The following is a 17,137-nucleotide window of genomic DNA, read 5'->3' as shown; positions in this document are numbered from 1 at the left end:
TTATAACACTCTGTTTAGACATATAGTGTGTTTGCTATGACAATTCAAACAAACTTCTATGTTCTATGATCATTTAAAAGCTAAATCCACCTCTGCTGTGGGATCACATTAATCCTGGTATTTTGGATCAAAGTAATCCTGCTCTCCTCTTTAAATTCTGAAATACCCAATTGCAACATTTAATCGCGATTTAAAAGTGCGATCGGATTACCAAAATGAAATCTGGATCACAGCAATCCCGATCACATTTCGATGTTTTGAAAAACCCAATTGCACAATATAATCCAGATCAAACACGTTAATCCGATTTATCAAAGTTTTGAAAAACCGGCCCTTGGAGATTTTGCAGATGTTCTTTCAGATTAGACAGGGAGGATATGTGGAGGTCACTTACTAAACATGACTAACATTTTTTATCTATGGCACATGACTATTTAGACCGCCAAGATCTAATTTATTCAATTAAATTACCTCAGAGTTGGATTATTGTCATTCACTGGTTTTATAACATTGAATAAACAGATCGAACATGTTACAATTGGTCCCATTTATGTAATTGTAGGATAGGATGTGATGTGTGTTCTATCTCTGCAACATTCATATTTCATTTACTTGAATTAGTATTCAGAGCTTTATTTTTAATAGTCAAATTCTCCTTCCAGGCTTGCTGCATTTGTCATCTTTTTAGGCTGTGAATCGTCCACTACTTATTGTAGGCAGAAAAACTATAGTACACCAGGTAGCAGGGTGCTTTTCCTTTGTCTGATTCTCCTTTTAAATGTTGTTTTTTCAGGAGGCTTTACTTTTAAAAGCATTTTAACAAAGTATGTGTTTTGTGAACTCATTATTTAAAGATAACCTCTGAATTCTATTTTAGCATTAAAATATTGAATGGTTTATTCACTAGCATCTCATGTCTCATTTCTGTTCAATTGACATTTCCAAAACGTTGCCAAAATATCGTAGGTGGAAAGACTTTAGGTCATACGTGAATTAAGTTTAGTCTCTGAACAACCAACTGAATGACATTCATTGCCCCTCACCTTAAGCAACAAATAATTTAAAACCCAAATTGGCTAATCACCCACTATGTACTGTAGCTTCAGCTATCAACCCTACCCACTATGAATTCTCAAAAGCCCCTAGGGCATCGAGGCAGTGAATATACTGTGCACATTATTCAACGTGCTTGTTTGTATATAAAAACAAACCAAATATCTTGACAATGTCAAGAGACAACAATATCATGTAGAATAGACTGAGATCAAATACATAGGCATTATGTGTTTTTTGCTTTGTCCTACTGTGTGTACTTAAAAAAAAAAAAAAACTTCAGCTGACAAACAGAATGGAATGTGCTTTAAGCTCATTTATCTTATCTGTTCACAGGTGCCTTTGACAAATGGACAGATGTGCCCAACTTCCCGGCCCCAGATGAACTGCAGCCAAGTCCAATGTCCGCCTTCCCAGGCCACTATGGCGAGGCATCCCTCCAGGGAGCAGCTGATTGATTACTTGATGCTAAAAGTATCCCACCAGCCCCAGGGTTCCACCAGGCAGCCCCACGAGGTTGTGCAGCAGGAGGTATGGCCTTCAAGCCCTTTGTTGTTGTTTGACCCATAGTGTTACTGCACAGTTTGTGTTTCATCCCTTTTATCCCTCTTCTTACTGCATCTACTGCATAGACACCGAGTAAACAAAACGGTTTCATAAATATCTGCCAATTCTGTTCTGCTTTTTAATCCTAGCACTGACCACGTGAATATATTTAGATTTAAAAATAAATAAATAAATAAATAAATAAAATACAGTAATCCGTCACATATCTGAATGCGGTGGGACCAGTGTAAGGGCGGATATGTAAAAAGTCCTGTTTTAAATACCATTATACACAGCTATAACAATTACTATATTCACACACTTATTGTTTTGAGATTCAGCTTTTATTAGGGAGCTCCCCTAAATCCCTTGTTTAGAAAGATACAGGGTATTAATGCTGCCGTGTGGATGTGTGCATTCGCTGCTGAGTGACAGGCAGGAGATCGAGACAGAGGTTGAAGTTGATACGCCCCGCAGGTGAACAGGATTTATTTACATATCAACACACTGAACAGCTCACGTGACACTACCAGCAATGGCAGCGCACGGAGCACATACAACAGTGTATGAAAACTGTTAGGATTTAAAATCTCTGAACTAATCTTCTCTGTTCAATAATAGACTAACATTGCTGAAGAAGTTGATCATGGCGAATTAAACGGTTAGGGCAGATATGTGACGGGCGGATACGCGACGGATTACTGTACCAAAATTTGAAATTTTTGATTATGCCCTGTGGTGATAAAATTGAACTTTAACTGGAGCTTGTTCATAAGTTTGTATGCATTTCAGAATAAACTATTTTCATCTTGAGAACTGAACATCTAATTGTGATGAAACTTGGTATATAGTTTCTGTACATACTACATAAGTGATTTTTTTCTTCTGCTAGCATACATGGATTTTGTTATAATTTGAAAAATAATAGCAATATTCAAAGTATTTAATGTATTTTTTGGGGGGGTGGGTAGATGTATGTCAAAATAGAGAAGAATCCTGAGCTGGGCTTCAGTATATCAGGAGGCATTGGAGGCAGAGGAAATCCATTTCGACCAGAAGATAAAGTATGTACCAGATTATTAAAGTGTTTTAAATAATATTTCTGTTCAATCCCAAACCTGAAATGCCAGGAAATATCCAAGCATCTGGGTCATTACAGATTTGTTAGAACAGACTTTCTTTTCATAGACAGAAGGTTTTTTTTGTTGTTGTTTTTTCTCACAATCCTATCAAAATACAAAGGTATGTAAAACTCCTATCCTGTTTTGTGATAAAGTGACTGCTTTGCCTTGAATGCAAAACAAACGCACACACACTTTGTACTGAGCAGTATGTCCCATTCTTTGCCCGGCTGAATTTGAGCTTGAGCTACTGCAATGAATGATGTTCAGACTGCTAGGAGATCACCTGGTCTTCAGTGGGGTTCTCACAGGTGATCGTTGACTAAAGCTGGTGAATTTTGTGCAATTTTTAATGCATTTTCTTTTCTTTCATTTTTATTATAACCTCTGACTTTTTACAGGGTATATACGTAACAAGAGTCCAGCCTGAAGGACCTGCTTCAAAACATTTGCAGCCAGGGGATAAGATCGTTCAGGTAAATGTGTTCATATTTAGGATGGATCTAAGGAATTTGCTTTTTGCTGCAAGCATTGCACTTTTTTTCTCACTGTTTTAAAGCACACAAAAATGACAGTATTGTGGATTGCTCTTTTTAGATGTATAAAATAACTGAGAGAGAAGGCATGATGGCTCAATATTTATTTAAGACGCTGACATCAGGGTCAGCTTTTAGTGATTCCATTGTTAAATTCAGTTGAAAATAATAATAATAATAATAATAATAATAATAATAATAATAATAATAATAATAATAATAATAATAATAATTAATAATAATAATTAAAGTATGGGTAAAAGATTACTCCCTTTCAAGTACGAAATATAAACATTACGGAATGGGTATTTCCCGCCTAAAGACCCAAATCCTGAATATTCTGTACCAAACCTGCTCTTTGAGCTTGTGACGCAGTCATGGCCCGCCCCCAAGGGCACAAAAGGACTGCGCTCACAGATCTCTGCGCCATTTTTCCTTTCAAGACTTGATCGGAGAGCCTTGTTCAAATAAGTACATTGTTGCTTCCATCTGTATATTTTGCATTTATTGTGTTTTTACACAAATTATATGTGATATTTAAACTAATCACTATAATAGTTTTTACTAATTATTCGTATTGTGTGCACTACAAGCCTTTTGCTTGTTACGTCCCACTTTGACCTTGTGTCCTGTGTGAAGCCAGCGACTCGAATCTCTCCTTCCCAGAGGTCTAGCAACATAAGTCAGCTGACTTTGTGCTGTACCCCCAGGCTGCATATCTCCGGCTGGAGCTTATTTTATTTCTTGTTTTTGCTTTTTAGAGTATTTTTTCTTTTGTGTTCTGTTTTTTTTACAGATACTACTCACAGGCCTGTCTGCAACGTGATGCTCAGCACACGAGCAGCAAGAGCAGCTGCTGAGCTCAGCAGCACTGCGCAGGACCGAGATACTCACTTTGGTTGTTGTTGCTTGCAATTCAACCACAGTATCTTGATGCTGTTTTGGTGACAGCTTTTAGCATCACCATTGCGAAGACTGTTGTTAGAATGGACTAAGCAGGCTTCCCTCAGTCTCGTGTGTAGTACTGAGTGGTTTTGCCAGTGTCTTTTACAAGTGGGCATCCCTGTACGATGCCACCAGTGGTTACGGCAAAGTCACCAAACCAACCCGGTGCTACAGTCACTGACCTGGTCCTACGCGGAGCAAAAGCCACAGAACTGGTACCGTACCGGCCTGGTGCCGAACAGGTTCCAAACCAGTACTGCACCGGTCCTGAACTAGTACTGACCCGGTGTTAAATACACCAAACAGGTACCGACCCGGTTCCAGACCTCTACCGACCGGTGCTCAGGTCACTGGTTCGGTACCAAACTGTACACTGCACTGCTTGCTCCTTGTATCATGCCCGGGTTCTATCCCTGTGAGCAGTGGTCCAGATAAGCTGCGTACCTGCCGTTTTTATGCATTAAGAAATTTGAAATACACATTAAATTCATTGAATGCGTAAAAATACGCAATTTTGCGGCACAGCTTGTCTGCCTCCCCTAAAACTTCCACCAACAACTACATCTCCCAGAATACAATGCCTTCAGTTATTAGGAAACTGTACACAAGAAAATCCAACCCAACAAACATCCAATCTCTGGTTAGCCCTGTTGTCTTTGCAGCCAGTCACAGTAAGAATAAGACAAATTTGAAGCTACACAGGTTGAAGCGTAAACACCTCAGTCCTGCAACAAATCCAACTGGAACCATCGTCAGAGGCAACTGCTAAAAAAAAAAAGGTGCCTATAATACTAAACTAACTGTTTATAACTTATTAATGGCTTTATATTAAAGTTTTAACATGTCCATTGAGTATGAATTTTATGTTAAAATATAAGTAATGTAATTAATTTGCAGTCGGTGTGATACTTCGAAAAATGCCGATAAAGAACCTTGTAGAACACACGGATGGTTGTACAGTAGTTCAAAGTAACACTGCAGTTAAAATGGAAGGCTCTTTTTTAATGCCTACCCCATTATCATTAAAGATTGACAAGTATTTATTGAGATTACTCATGACTTGAAAGTAATGTTGCATTTTACCCCCTACAAATACATTTTACTCTCTCTGTTAAAATTAGATGGTAAGTTGCTCCCATACCCAAAACCTTATCTGGAGTGCTGCCTGTGAGACATGCAAGGCCGTCTGCCTATTGAGTACAAGCACGGCAGGTGCTCTTACTGCCTGCGGCCAGAGCACGCCAAGGAAGCACTGGCTAATTACAAAATGCCAGAGCAGCGTCTGCACGCAGCCAGTGTGGGTACAAGTGGGCTATCATTCTGACATGGTGTCTGCCTCGTGGGTTCGACCCCATGGCAGTAATACTGCAATCACCATCTACATTTAAAGGTCTATCTGGCAGCTATTTCAGCTTGCCATGTCGATTGACTTGGTCTCCCCAGGAGCTCACTTCCTGGTGCGGCAATTTTTGAAAGGGGCTCGGTGGCTTCAACTGCCTATGAAGGACATTGTTCCTCGCTGGAGGGTAATCGTGGTGCTTAACGCACTCATGAACCCTCCATTTGAGCTCCTGCATTCAGCTGAGTTGAATTTTTTATCCTTTTAACGTGGTTTTCTTGCTTGCTATAACCTCCGCAAAGCGGCTGAGTGAGATGCAGGCATTCTCGATAGTGAAAGCCTGCTTAATTCAGGACCAAGGTTACGCTCTGTATCAATCCTGCCTTTTGGCCGGAGACGATCTTGTCATTTCATGGCAACCAGTCTGTGGAATTGGAGGCTTTCCATCCACCTCCTTTCCAGTCTGACAGAGAGCGGGAGCTCCATACGCTCTGACCAGTGTGGGCCCTGGCGTACTATGTTGACAGGATGAAAAGTTGGAGGCATTCCGAACATTTTTTTTGTCTGCTGTGGGGCGAAGAACCATGGTCAAGCCCTGTCTAAGCAGCGGCTGTCTATGTGGATAGCAGACACACAGTCAGGACTGACTATGATCTGGCCAACTTGCCCCCTCCAAAAAAGCTCACTGCCCATTCCACCAGGGTGCATCTGTCCAAGGACATTTTGCAATGCAGCGGTGTGGGCTACTCCCCATACATTCGCTAGGTTCTACAGACTTAATGTCATGGATCCTCAAAACCCTGTTGTAAGGGTCAGCTTCTCAGTCGACCCTTACAACACAGGCATAGAGGTGAAACTCCCTCAAATTTTTTCACCCTAGCTACTTGTTACTGAGGTTCAGAATGGTAACACACAGGGCAGCCTTCGGCTTAGCCTCGTAGCATTCCAGTCGTCTGCAATCTTGCCCTTGCGACAGCTTTGGTACACTCAACCTTTCAGTAATAGTGACATTTCGTACTTTAAAAGGTAACATTAGGTTATTATCATAACCCTGCTTTCCTTAAAAAGAGAAATGTAACCATTAACCTTCAAGGTCGCTGCGTCCATGATTGTAGCAGACTTGAAGGAAAAATGATTCGGAGATCTGTGAGCGCAGTCCTTTTGTGCCCTCAGGTGGGATACAATATTCAGGATTCGGGTCATTAGGAGGTAAATACCCATACAGTAATGGTTACATTTCTATTTCAGGGAACCAGGGTTATGATAACCAAACATTACCAAGGCATGGCTGATTTTGGCTGGGTACTGGAGAACCAACTAGTCACTTGACAGTTTTTTTTTTAATTTTTTTTACAAAAACTGTCAGAAGTACAATAAAACTAAGACAGTGATGGAACATACCAAATGTGCCTTTTTCTGTAAACCAGCAGCTTGTAACATGCTTTTCATTTGTTCATATCAGCACACCTCCTGTTTTACAAATGTATTAATGAAGGGCACAAATGTATACTGTATATATTGAGTAATTGTTTTAATGTGAAAACTGTCTCTATATAAAAACTCTCTAACGCAGACGTCTTTTTTTTGCAGGCCAATGGATACAACTTTGTTAATATAGATCACGGACAGGCAGTTTCCCTGCTAAAAACTTTTCAGAGCACTGTGGACCTAATCATTTTGAGAGACGTTTGTGCATAAAGGCGAGAACAAAACAAGAAACTTGCCCAGCAAGAATCGCCACCTTGGAAAATTGAGAAAAACAACAAAAAAAGAATGATTGCTTCATTATTTTTGTAAACAAAAGTCAGTTATATAAATAGATGTTTGAACTGCATACAGTAATGAAAATTAGTGCTTGTGGTGTGGGGGCACAACCACTGTTAGTGGTAGGGGCACGCATCGGGAAATGTGGGTATTTTGAAAGCCTACACTGGGGATTTTTCCTTTTTTTTTTAACAAAAGAATCATACTTTTTTTAAAGATATACTACTACATGAACAAACCTGTGGCTTTTTTTTTTGGTTTTTTTTGGTTTTTTTAATTGATCTACGTTACTAAACACACAAAGCCCAAGTAGTAAGCCTACATTTTAGTTGGTGAGCAGATGGCAGGGCTGTCTGTTACATAGATGTATATGCCTTTTATTTCTAATTTTTAAACTGTTCAATGCTGAAACCACTTCTAGAAATGTACAGGAGAGGTGATTTGAAGACAACGCTATGTGCATATTGTGAAGGTGAATGTGGTGCTGGATTGAGTTTTTGTAATTGGGCCAGACACAATTTAATCTTTTGTTTTCCATCCAGACAGTGGTGTAGTTGGTCTGGGCTTCCAGGTCATTCTTCTTTTTTCAAATGGCTATACTTTTTTATGTGACGACAGTTTTGCAGGAGTCGTGCAGACTTTGATCTGCAGTAGAAATCCTTTGACACATCCTGGGACAATACGAATTTCACCTTGGTCCCGATGACTTGGGACACAAGGAGTAGGAGGAGAGTGGTTCGTCATTTGTCTACACAGTCACCCAATTTGTTAGAAAGAACAAGCTATGCACTGCTTAGCTTTAATTGCCTTGTAACCCACATTTGGTGCCGAGTACTTCTGTAAACACATTTTTTTGTTTTTGCATCACTTCATGAAAACCACTACCAATAACCTCATGATTTGGCAAATGTTACCCTTGTATGTTTTTTTGTAATATGATTCTGAAAGAATAGCAGCATTGTGTTTTTATAGGACAGGATAACACACTGGTAAATGCATTGAAATATAACCAACAAAAAACAGTCAACTGTTGTTGAAGTATTGGATCAGTAAGAAGACATTGGCGAAATTGGGAAATGTATTTTGTTTGGCCTTAATTTACCTTGATTTGTATGTGGGAATAGCAAGGATGGTGCTAGGTTACCAAAGTAAGTGTGTAAACTGTGGCATTGTGGCTGAGACTACTGAGGACTGGAAGTGTGGACGGGACAGTTTTGGTTGGCATGTATCAAAGGGCTTTTCTTCTAGATGTAAAAATTAGACACAAGATTAGAGTTATTTAAAGGGTTTCTAGCAAAAGAATCAGACACCACTGACTGCCTTTCCTTAGTGTTAAAATAATTTTAATGTTAACTAAAATGAATTGTTTTAGAGAAAGCTTTTATTGTCAGTTTCAAAATGCATTTTAAAAAAAAAGTGTGTTTCTGGGAAAGGATGCACACAGCAATGTGGCGCACAGTAAAGTGCCATAGGAGACCGAGAACTGTTAGAACTAAGGTTGAACTCGAAGCAATATTCAATTGCATGTTTAACACTGTTAATGAAATTCATATAGTCTGTTTTAACACATGGTATGTTTTGGTATTATTGCACTTGTGTCAAAATAGCAATAGCTTGATAATCTGTCTCAAATAGCGGTTGATTTTTTAATTTTTTTTAACGGCAAGGAAACCTTTTAAGGACTCTTCAAACAGCAGATTGTTATACAGGATTTTATATTTTTAAAATTGAATGAAAACATAGGAACTTTAATTTTTCATGTCTTTTCATGTCTCTCTCTATATAGATAGATATTTTGTAGCACAATGTAGAACTGCCCCAACTATGAATGTGTTTCTGTGCTACAGAAAACATGCAGCAGTGTCTTTACCAGAACCCCTTTCCTTAGACACTTCTTCAAAATCCTAATTTATAGCTATTTGAAGGTGCGTAACAAAATTAGCTGTTTTTTTGTAATTCTGCCAAGACCAGTAATAGCAGATTAACATCAAAATAAGTCAATATGTGAGAAGGTTTCAAATTTATGAAAATAATGCATGTCTTCTGTTTCATCAGTACCACTCCTCCTCTGTTTTTTATATAAATTGGATCAAACTTGACTTTTTAATGAACTTGGCAATAGTACCGGGCACTAAAATGTGGTGTTCTAATTATAAGCAGTTTCTTTCAACAAGAATGCATCTTTTAAAAACCATTGTGGGAAGCACCCCTCACTGTGTACTATCGGCTACCTGCTTTTTGATAGGAAATTGGTTTTGGTTCTTGATCTGTCTTTTTATAACAATCTTGATTTAAAAAATAAATAAAATCTGCTTAAGAGTTTTGCCTTCAGAGTTGGCCCATTTGGGCATATTTCAAAACTTCATTGGCCATATTCCCATGTATTTTACATGTGCATGTTTGTTTGTTTTGTTCTGGTCCTTTTGATATTTGAGGTTCATTTACCTTGAACTCTCAGCTGTGTTTCAAATGTAGCTGCACTAGTGATTACATCAGGGGTTCACTTGGGTAGACACAAGAGCACTGTCATATAAACCGCTGACTCGTTCTCTCTTTAATGAAACTGCCACAACTCACTGCTTGTAAATGCCATTAGCCTTGTGAAGCAAACCCCCCATGTCACTTTAAAATTCTATTATTTCCACTGAAATGAAGAAAACACTTAGCTGCACTCCCTTAAATTTAAAATGAGATTGTTATGCTTCTCTTGGTTTCTCAGGTCATTTGAGGCAATTCAAATGTCTGTACTGCTGCCCAAAATTGAAATGTAATATAAAACATGCATCTGTTTAATTTTAATTGACAGATTTAAAATAAATGGGAAAAATGTGGCATAAGAATACTGTTTTTTTGTTATTTTAAGTCGTTTTTTATGATTTAACGCAACTCCCCTTTTTATACTTTATCGCCTGTCCTCTATTGCCAAATCATTAAAGCTCAATTCTTTTAAAACAAATTCTAAAATTCATATTTATTATGCTCTTTTATTTATTTAGCTAGTTTGCTTTTTTGACTAGATTTTACTAATCAAACGTGTAAATAATTTAAAAATAAACATACCGTGAGTAAAACAAATCTGTAAACCAGCAATAAGAAAGAAATACAGAAAAGCCCTTTTACCATATTACTGTTTAATTTCATTGTTTTCTCTGTAAGCAGCTGTGATGAAATGGTTGATTTTTAAGATTTGCTTTTTCAACATTCCAAATTTTGTATATAACTATACTGTTTCTGAAGTAACCTGTGGACAATAGGAAATAAACTAATGCTCTTTAAAATGTATTGTCATTTTTTACTTTAACATTATTGTGCTGAAAAATGCCTCCTAAACAAAGTTCCTGCTTTTTTTTTCTCTTATTTTCTTCTAAGGTTTAAATTATCTTTACACAATTTTCTGAGTGTTTAATTTGGTCTTAAGCTATTCCCAAGCATTAAGCGTTTGTCTACCCTTGCATGCAGTGATGGGAGCATTAAAATCGAAATCTGGTAGGTTTGGATTCCATGATGACATGTGATCTCCTTCAATATTCTACTCTTGTGTATAAATGGGGGGTGGGGGGGTGATCTGCAGGACCCTTCCATGTGAACCCCATGCTAGTAGGTTAATTGGTGTGGCCAGAAAGTCATGTATGCAAACTATCACCACCTTTTGATATATATAAAACAGGTATATGATGGGGAACCACGCCCAGATCCCAAGGTCAAATATGACCCTGTGTCCAGACCTGCTGAATGTAGCCCTGCGACTGCTCAGCTGAGCTCTTATACACACGTGGCAGCCAGTTCACAATCGCTGGCATGTTGTGCTGTACTGATTTAACACTATATATGTTTTAAACATTTAAAAGACCACAGGTTCATAAGTTTGTATTCGGATTTGGTTAATCATTAAAGTAAGACTTCCTTAAAGGCATTGTGTCATTTATTACACATACTGTATTTTCCATGCGTTTCATTTTATTCTGATTAGAAGAAGCTACCTGCCAAGTAAGCATCCATGGCCTGCTTTAGAAAAAGTTTTGACGGTCCCGTGAACAGTACCTACCCAGGACTGCGGTAACTAGGGGTGCGGGAGCACCCCCTGGCTCGAAGTACAGGGGTGCTGTGCACATGCTGGTGCAATAACTGCTAGTTTTGCGAGTCTTATGAGCTGTGTGCGCAGTGCACTGTGACTTTTTACATTGCCTTTGAACACGAAACGACAATAGACCAATCGGCACTTACTGGTACAACAGAGGCGGGATATTTTTTAGATCGCAGTCTTACGTGGCAACTGGAGATGACTGACATCTGAAAGGCATCAATCATTTGCAATCGCCTAACTGTTTTATGGTAGCAAGGACTGTGGACTGAAGCATTTTTTACTTCTGTAGATACAGTTGTTGATGCTGACTTTCAGCACTCCTACTATAAAAATTGTTCCAGTGCACCTTGCACTTCTGTCAAGTGCTGTAATAATCTGAGCACAGTGGGCTTGAATCCTTTCATCTGCTTTCATGGGAACCTCATATGAAACTAAAGACCTGGCTCAGGAATGCTTAGTCTAGACTGTAGCAGATCATCAGAGGACTGGAAACGGCCCAAAAGCCTGGGGATTATTAGATGGGAAAATGTACTTAATTTCTACAAGTACTGTATCCCTTATGGTAGTTCAATTTAAAGGTAAAACAACTTCAATAATAAATACCCATTATTCTTTTGCAGATTTTTTTCACCTAACACATTTCACAAACTGAACTGATCTGATCAAATTGTCTCAGTGTGGACCCATCTTGACTCGCTATAATAAACATTAATAATTCAGTGATTGACAATATGTATGCACTATTAAGCATGGTAAAAGGTAACATTTCATCGGTCTGCAGCCGTCAATGAAAACCAGCATGCGCCATTGACAGTAAAACCACCACAAACTGAGAGAAAACACCCTCTAACTCGGTCATTTAACACCATCTAGTGTCTGTTTTAAGTAATAACACAAAGAGGGGGATTAACAGCCAGTATTTTTGTGCAAGTTGAACTGAGCCGAAGTTCAGTTTTATTTGATTGGATGTTTTCTTTACTCTGGATATTTGTGTTCCCATCTGTGAATACCAGTTTCCCTAAAAAACAAATTGCAGTATATAGCATTTAGTGTTTGAAAGCAATACAGCTTAATTACTGTACAAGGGTTACAAAAATCCCTGCACAGCACCATTCAATTTTTATATTCACTTTCCAATAAATAGAAGCAAAACAGTCCATTTCAACCAATACGCTATAGAAATGAGCATCCAATTGGTAGGTAAGCATTAAAAATAGAAGTGCATTAGGTCTCTACAGTATATATGTCTTGGGGGTTGATTTGGTCAATCTTCCGATTAGTGGATCCCAGAATACAACTGCAACCTGGAATTCAAGAAACACTGTTTCTGTCACTCTGCTTTAAGGAATGGCAGACATTTGAGAGAACAACTGATCGTCAGTCATTAGTGGCAACTGGAGAGGACTAACATCTGAAAGGAATCAATCAAATGCATTCCCCTGTCAGTCACCAGGTGCATCCAACGCCACATAAAGAAATCGCTACTTGCTTTATGGGTCTTTGCTATTGTAACAACCTGTTTTAGGATGTACTGTACCCTTCAGGCTTTATACGTAGTTTAACCCACTCCCTTCTTGTGAGTGTTTCGCGTCCTGCACTGCACTCATAAGCGGAGTAGAGGTTGAGTAAGAAACACCTTAGATGCACCGAGGAGTATATTATTGCTGAGCACTGCACTGCTAGTTGTGTTCTGTTAAAATGTGTCTCTGCCCTTTTTACTAAATAGGACCCTTAGCTAATATATAATTGTTGTTTTCAGAATCACTTTGTATATCTTTTTTTTTTTAATTTAGTGACCAATTATTATTTTTTTATATCCCCCCACCAATTTGAAATGTCCAATTATGTTTGTTTTTGTTTTGTTTTTTTTCTGTCTTCACCGCATCGAGTCCCTACACAGCACGGACGTTCTGCGGGCGTATGAGCGTCCTCCGATCTCACAAGCCTAAAAACCAGAATGGCTTTTACGCCGAGCAATCCAGAGCAGAAGTGGGTGGGCTACCATCCCGGAAGACAGAGATCAGCCCTGCCTCTTATCCACTCTGAATATGATCGGTGACTGGCCAGTAGGGTTCGCTGTTGTGCAATGAGGATATATCTATATACAGTGCCTTGCGAAAGTATTCGGCCCCCTTGAACTTTGCGACCTTTTGCCACATTTCAGGCTTCAAACATAAAGATATGAAACTGTAATTTTTTGTGAAGAATCAACAACATGTGGGACACAATCATGAAGTGGAACGAAATTTATTGGATATTTCAAACTTTTTTAACAAATAAAAAACTGAAAAATTGGGCGTGCAAAATTATTCAGCCCCTTTACTTTCAGTGCAGCAAACTCTCTCCAGAAGTTCAGTGAGGATCTCTGAATGATCCAATGTTGACCTAAATGACTAATGATGATAAATAGAATCAACCTGTGTGTAATCAAGTCTCCGTATAAATGCACCTGCACTGTGATAGTCTCAGAGGTCCGTTTAAAGCGCAGAGAGCATCATGAAGAACAAGGAACACACCAGGCAGGTCCGAGATACTGTTGTGGAGAAGTTTAAAGCCGGATTTGGATACAAAAAGATTTCCCAAGCTTTAAACATCCCAAGGAGCACTGTGCAAGCGATAATATTGAAATGGAAGGAGTATCAGACCACTGAAAATCTACCAAGACCTGGCCGTCCCTCTAAACTTTCAGCTCATACAAGGAGAAGACTGATCAGAGATGCAGCCAAGAGGCCCATGGTCACTCTGGATGAACTGCAGAGATCTACAGCTGAGGTGGGAGACTCTGTCCATAGGACAACAATCAGTCGTATACTGCACAAATCTGGCCTTTATGGAAGAGTGGCAAGAAGAAAGCCATTTCTTAAAGATATCCATAAAAAGTGTCGTTTACAGTTTGCCACAAGCCACCTGGGAGACACACCAAACATGTGGAAGAAGGTGCTCTGGTCAGATGAAACCAAAATCGAACTTTTTGGCAACAATGCAAAACGTTATGTTTGGCGTAAAAGCAACACAGCTCATCACCCTGAACACACCATCCCCACTGTCAAACATGGTGGTGGCAGCATCATGGTTTGGGCCTGCTTTTCTTCAGCAGGGACAGGGAAGATGGTTAAAATTGATGGGAAGATGGATGGAGCCAAATACAGGACCATTCTGGAAGAAAACCTGATGGAGTCTGCAAAAGACCTGAGACTGGGACGGAGATTTGTCTTCCAACAAGACAATGATCCAAAACATAAAGCAAAATCTACAATGGAATGGTTCACAAATAAACATATCCAGGTGTTAGAATGGCCAAGTCAAAGTCCAGACCTGAATCCAATCGAGAATCTGTGGAAAGAACTGAAAACTGCTGTTCACAAATACTCTCCATCCAACCTCACTGAGCTCGAGCTGTTTTGCAAGGAGGAATGGGCAAAAATTTCAGTCTCTCGATGTGCAAAACTGATAGAGACATACCCCAAGCGACTTACAGCTGTAATCGCAGCAAAAGGTGGCGCTACAAAGTATTAACTTAAGGGGGCTGAATAATTTTGCACGCCCAATTTTTCAGTTTTTTATTTGTTAAAAAAGTTTGAAATATCCAATAAATTTCGTTCCACTTCATGATTGTGTCCCACTTGTTGTTGATTCTTCACAAAAAATTACAGTTTCATATCTTTATGTTTGAAGCCTGAAATGTGGCAAAAGGTTGCAAAGTTCAAGGGGGCCGAATACTTTCGCAAGGCACTGTATATATATATATCAAATAAAACAGGTATCTGATGGGGAACCACGCCCAGATCCCGAGGTCAAATATGACCCTGTGTCCAGACGTGCTGAATGTAGCCCTACCACTGCTCAGCTGCGCTCTTATACACGTGGCAGCCAGTTCACAATTGCTGGCATGTTGTGTTGTACTGATTTAACACTATATATGTTTTAAACATTTAAAAGACCACAGGTTCATAAGCTTGTGTTCGGATTTGGTTAGTTATCCTGCGGAGCGTACGCTCTCCTCCTCGATGTAAACATAGCAAGCTTTTGCTCAGCGCCAGTCTGTAGGGCTATGGCTACGCAGTAGCCTCGAAAGCCAGCACTGCTGCGTTCTTAAACAGGCGTAGGCACAAAATGGTGTCAAATTGATTCAGTTATTCCCCTATTTTTGTTTTGATGTTTTTTTGATCGGGTTAAGTGGAAATGTTTGAAGTGAACAATAAATCTCTGTAAACTTTTCATGCTGTGTTAAAAAAGAACTAGTACCCGAAATACATTCAAATTAGATTGTGTAGTGTTATTTTCAGGTACACGTTAAAACACGGTATGCAGTGCACTGCGCTTGCTCGAGCATGCCTAAACAACTTCCGCTAAGAAAGCAGATACGTTATGTTGTTTCTGGACTTAATTGCATTTATCATATTTTCCAGTCTTTTACATCATTTTTAATGTAATTGATCATATTTTTCCACCATTAAGAAAATTGTATGCAAATATTTATGATATGCAGTACATTGGGTCTTGTAAACTTCTTTACTTCTGCAACTTTGCGGTGATTTCTCATTTTGTCTTGTTTGCAGTGAATTGTTTTTCTTTTAAGAGAAATAGGTTTCCAGTTTAAGTTTGCATATATATATATATATATATATATATATATATATATATATATATATATATATAAAATTAACTTTATCATTTGCTTTAACATTTCCTACAAATCATATGACTATAGCAATTGATTGTACCAGTACCAAAACCGGACAATGTACCACTTTCTGACCGTACACGGGTCAAGTTTTGGTAGGTGTACCACATTCTGACAATGTGCCACTTTCTGACCGTACACGGGTCAAGTTTTGGTAGGTGTACCACATTCTGACAATGTGCCACTTTCTGACCGTACACGGGTCAAGTTTTGGTAGGTGTACCACATTCTGACAATGTGCCACTTTCTGGTCCTACAACCGTTTATCGTGAGAATTTGCTACCCTTAGCGATTTTTAATAATTATAGCTACAGTATCACAATTTGCGACCTTGTCAGAAAATGCCACCCTTGTTTATACTAACTAAGAAAAAGAAGATATAAACAAAATAGTTAAACAAGTAAAATATAAGACAATAAATGCACTAACCTTCTAAATAATTAGAAGCCAAACGTCTCGGATTCTGCCCTGATTTTTACAAGTAGATTTTTGCATATTCGTTTTTTGCAGATAGTTAGTTATAAACAGCAATCTTCTCTTCCATTCTTAAGATAACTAATAAACAAATTGTCACACAAAATAAATATTTTACTAACCCTTTAAATGGGTGTTTTACAAAAACGTAAAAGCATAAACTACGGCATTAAATAGTTTTCTTATCGATCAGTTAATATGCATTGCCCGTATTTAAAATAGTCAGCTATTGCTATCCCTTCACACGGATACTTATGCATTGTTATTTAAGTCGTTAATAATTCTGTGTCTTCATACTTCATGAATACAGGCGATTTGTATAAATGAAAACGAGCTAAGATAGCTATCTATTTTTGACTGAAAAACTTAGACTGAGATACAAAACAACGGGATTAATCAACTACTCAGAACCGGACAAACATCGATGTGACGAGTTATTTTTGGAACTAACTGATATAATAGTATGACTTAATATGCTTTTGGTTTACTGAAATAAATCGACCCGTTGTTAAAGGAAATTAGAAAAACAGTAATATTAAAAAAAAAAGATGCCAAACACGTGACATCCTTAATATTGTTGTTGATACATCC

General features: G+C 38.5%; 1 protein-coding gene across 5 annotated transcripts in view; it reads left to right on the top strand.

Annotated features, from left to right (window-relative positions):
• The window catches only part of LOC117403602 (erbin-like), a 90,184-nt gene extending 79,602 nt beyond the window's left edge, over nucleotides 1-10,582 (top strand). For all 5 annotated transcript variants that reach the window (XM_059006594.1, XM_059006596.1, XM_059006601.1 and 2 more), the window contains 4 exons: nucleotides 1,390-1,584; nucleotides 2,571-2,663; nucleotides 3,122-3,196; nucleotides 7,131-10,582. In XM_059006594.1, coding sequence (XP_058862577.1) covers nucleotides 1,390-1,584; nucleotides 2,571-2,663; nucleotides 3,122-3,196; nucleotides 7,131-7,238 — 471 coding nt within the window. In that variant the 3' untranslated portion in view covers nucleotides 7,239-10,582. The remainder of the gene's footprint in view (nucleotides 1-1,389; nucleotides 1,585-2,570; nucleotides 2,664-3,121; nucleotides 3,197-7,130) is intronic.
• The last annotated feature ends 6,555 nt before the right edge of the window (nucleotides 10,583-17,137 follow it).

This window comes from Acipenser ruthenus, chromosome 2 (genome assembly GCF_902713425.1).
Source record: "Acipenser ruthenus chromosome 2, fAciRut3.2 maternal haplotype, whole genome shotgun sequence".
Taxonomy (NCBI): Eukaryota; Metazoa; Chordata; class Actinopteri; order Acipenseriformes; family Acipenseridae; genus Acipenser; species Acipenser ruthenus.
Note: the sequence above shows the minus strand (reverse complement) of the source record. Positions and strands in the feature narration are given on the sequence as shown.